This window comes from Vairimorpha ceranae (assembly GCF_000988165.1).
Source record: "Vairimorpha ceranae strain PA08 1199 chromosome Unknown NODE_41, whole genome shotgun sequence".
NCBI classification, from domain to species: Eukaryota; Fungi; Microsporidia; family Nosematidae; genus Vairimorpha; species Vairimorpha ceranae.
Window position 1 is genome coordinate 24,492 of NW_020169336.1, and position 2,755 is coordinate 27,246.

General features: G+C 27.2%; 1 protein-coding gene across 1 annotated transcript; it reads left to right on the forward strand.

The window, feature by feature from the left end:
- Positions 1–813: 813 nt before the first annotated feature.
- Positions 814–957, forward strand: AAJ76_4100025305 (hypothetical protein; the record flags this gene model as incomplete). Its single annotated transcript, XM_024475583.1, has 1 exon — positions 814–957. The coding sequence occupies one exon, from the start codon at positions 814–816 to the stop codon at positions 955–957; it is 144 nt and encodes a 47-aa protein (XP_024330615.1).
- Between the last annotated feature and the right edge of the window lie 1,798 nt (positions 958–2,755).

Here is a 2,755-nt window from a genome sequence, read left to right on the forward strand (position 1 = left end):
AAAAGCCTTTTAAGAATTAATCGTTGATCTTGTTGATATGAGGACTTGTGCGAATTAAAGCAATGATTTTAGATAAACACTAACAGGCATCATGTATATTCTTAATATACAGTTATTTATGCCCTCAAAAGCAAACTGCTGTCAAAGTTGTTCCATGTCTCATAATGGCTTTAAAAACCTGGTGATTCTTATTTTATTCAGCGCCACTCCATCTTTCTACCCTCTAAAAATAAACTACAGCCAACCCCGGCAAATCGAGACCCCGGAAATTCGAGGCCTCGCCTAATCGAGACATAATAATTTTGCACGAAAAAAATAAGCTTTTTATTGTTGTTTTTGTCTACATTTAAATTTGAGATATCCCCGCCTAATTGAGGCGATGATATGAATTTTCATAGAAATTTTTTTAACTCTTATTATGGCTCAGCATTTATCGGTGAAACAAAAATATGAAATTATTTTATAAAATAAATCTCATACAAACGAGTCATGCACATCTTAAAAATATTTCGACATTAGATTTAAGAAAACTATTGGTAAATCCACTATTGGAAAATCTTAAAATAGAAATTATTTATTTAAGCTCAATTTTTAAGTTTACATAATCCAAATGCTAAACGTATGTCTGTTGGTAAGTTTGAAGATATCAAAAATCCTTTTAAAATATAAATTGATGTGCAGGAATATAGAAATAATCCAATATCTGACGAGATTCTTAAAAAAAAGCCCGAAGATTTTGCAAAGCAATTTTGTATTGAAAATATTAATCTATCAATCGGAACTTTAAGTAGATTTAAAGAACGAAGGGGTTTTATGTCATTTAAGGTTGTAGGAAAAATGGCTGAGAATAATTTTGATTCATTAGAATTCTCCATAGAAGAAATTACAGCGATTTTGAACGATTATGATAAAAAAATATTTTTAATATGGATGAATAAAGATTGTTTTTTCGTATGATGCCTGCCAAAAGTATTTCTATTGCGACTATTAAAGGCTTTAAAAAATTTTTTGATAAGAATTACTTTAGCATTTAATGTGTCTTTAGAAGTGGAAAAGCTGATGCCGTTGGTCATAGGAAATGCTGAAAGGCCGAGATCTCTTAACAATTTTAATACCCACCAGTATGTGAATTATACACATTCAAAGAAATGTTGGATAACAAGCTCTATTTTTAATATTTACCTCAGTAACCTTAATAAAAATATAAAATCAAAGAATTGTAAAATATTACTGCTTGTTGATAACTGTCCTGCTCATAAAGTCTCTTTTTTGTATAGTAACGTAAAAGGTGTTTTTTTGCCATAAAATACTACAGGAGTAATAAAACCCCTTGATTTAGGAATCATAAGATTTTTTAAATTTAAATTTTGAAAAAAATTGATTAGGCGCGTAATACACATGATAGATAATAATTCATGTCTGTCTGTTATTGATGCATATAAAAATATTTCAACCAAAGACGCAATCGTTTTTTTAATTTATCTTGGGGTAAAGTTGAACTAAAGACCATTATCCAATGTTTAAAGAAGTCTTCTCTCTTTCACAATAAGTCAGTCAGTCCGATTTTAATGATTCTTATATAATTGAAGATAAAAATGAGAACAAAAAACCAATTGACAAATTGGAGCTAGTCCATAAGTTTTCTATTAAAGATATGATTGATTTTCGGATGAGAAAATAGTCGATTGTGATATTGAAGATGATAGAATTATCGAAATGATAAAAAATAAGGATGAATATCTTATTGATGAAGAAGAAGAATGTATTAACATCAAAGTACATAAATTAAATAAAAATTAGATCTCAGAAACATTAAAACATATAAATATGGCCAGCGATACTCTTCAAAATGATATTAATGTAACAAAATAAGTCTTAAAATCGACTGAAACTATCAAAAAATATTTATAAAAAGAAAATTCTAACTTTAATAATAATTGTAATTTAACAGATTATCTAATAAAAAAAACCAAATAAAATTCAAAATTATTTAATAATTCATATATTTAATATTTTAAGCATTAAACTTTCTTCTAAACAGACAAACTCTCTTAAATGAAGACTTTAAAAATTGAGGTAAAATCATCAGTAAATCGAGACATTTTCGTTAAATCAAGCCATTTTCTTAAAAGCTGAAATTTTTATGCTCATATGTGTTTTGATTTGCCGGGGTTAATTGAACGTTCATTCGGATAAAAATTATACGTAGTTATTTTGAGGAAATGAAAAGGTAAAGTAAAGGTTAGTTTAATTTTTTAACCTTTTTTACAAAAAATCTAAAAAGAAGTTGTGTGTTAAAAAATTTAATGTCGCGATCCAAGTCGTGCAAAAAGTCACACCCACCCAAGACGTTTTTTTCTCACAAATTGTGCACAATTCGATATTTTTCAACCATGCGAATTTCCGCTTTTCAATTAATATTGAAATTGTCTAACGCAGATTCTAATTTGTAATATTTTTGTAAGTAACAAAGCAAGGTTAACTATAACAACCGCTAAGTAAGCTTTTTAAAAGAATTTGAAGATCAAATTGACAGGTAAAGCGTATTGAATAAAGATAGGTTGTAAAAGATTTAAATTCTGCAATATATTTAAAAAGAAACTAAAATTTTAAAATTAAATCTATTTTTTTAATCTTGCAATTATAATAAAAAATACTTTATGAAAATGACCACATATTGCCCGTGGGAATAGAACTGAGATATTATACAGAAACGGAATTAAAAAAAGAATTTTATTTTTTTACGAAAAGTTCA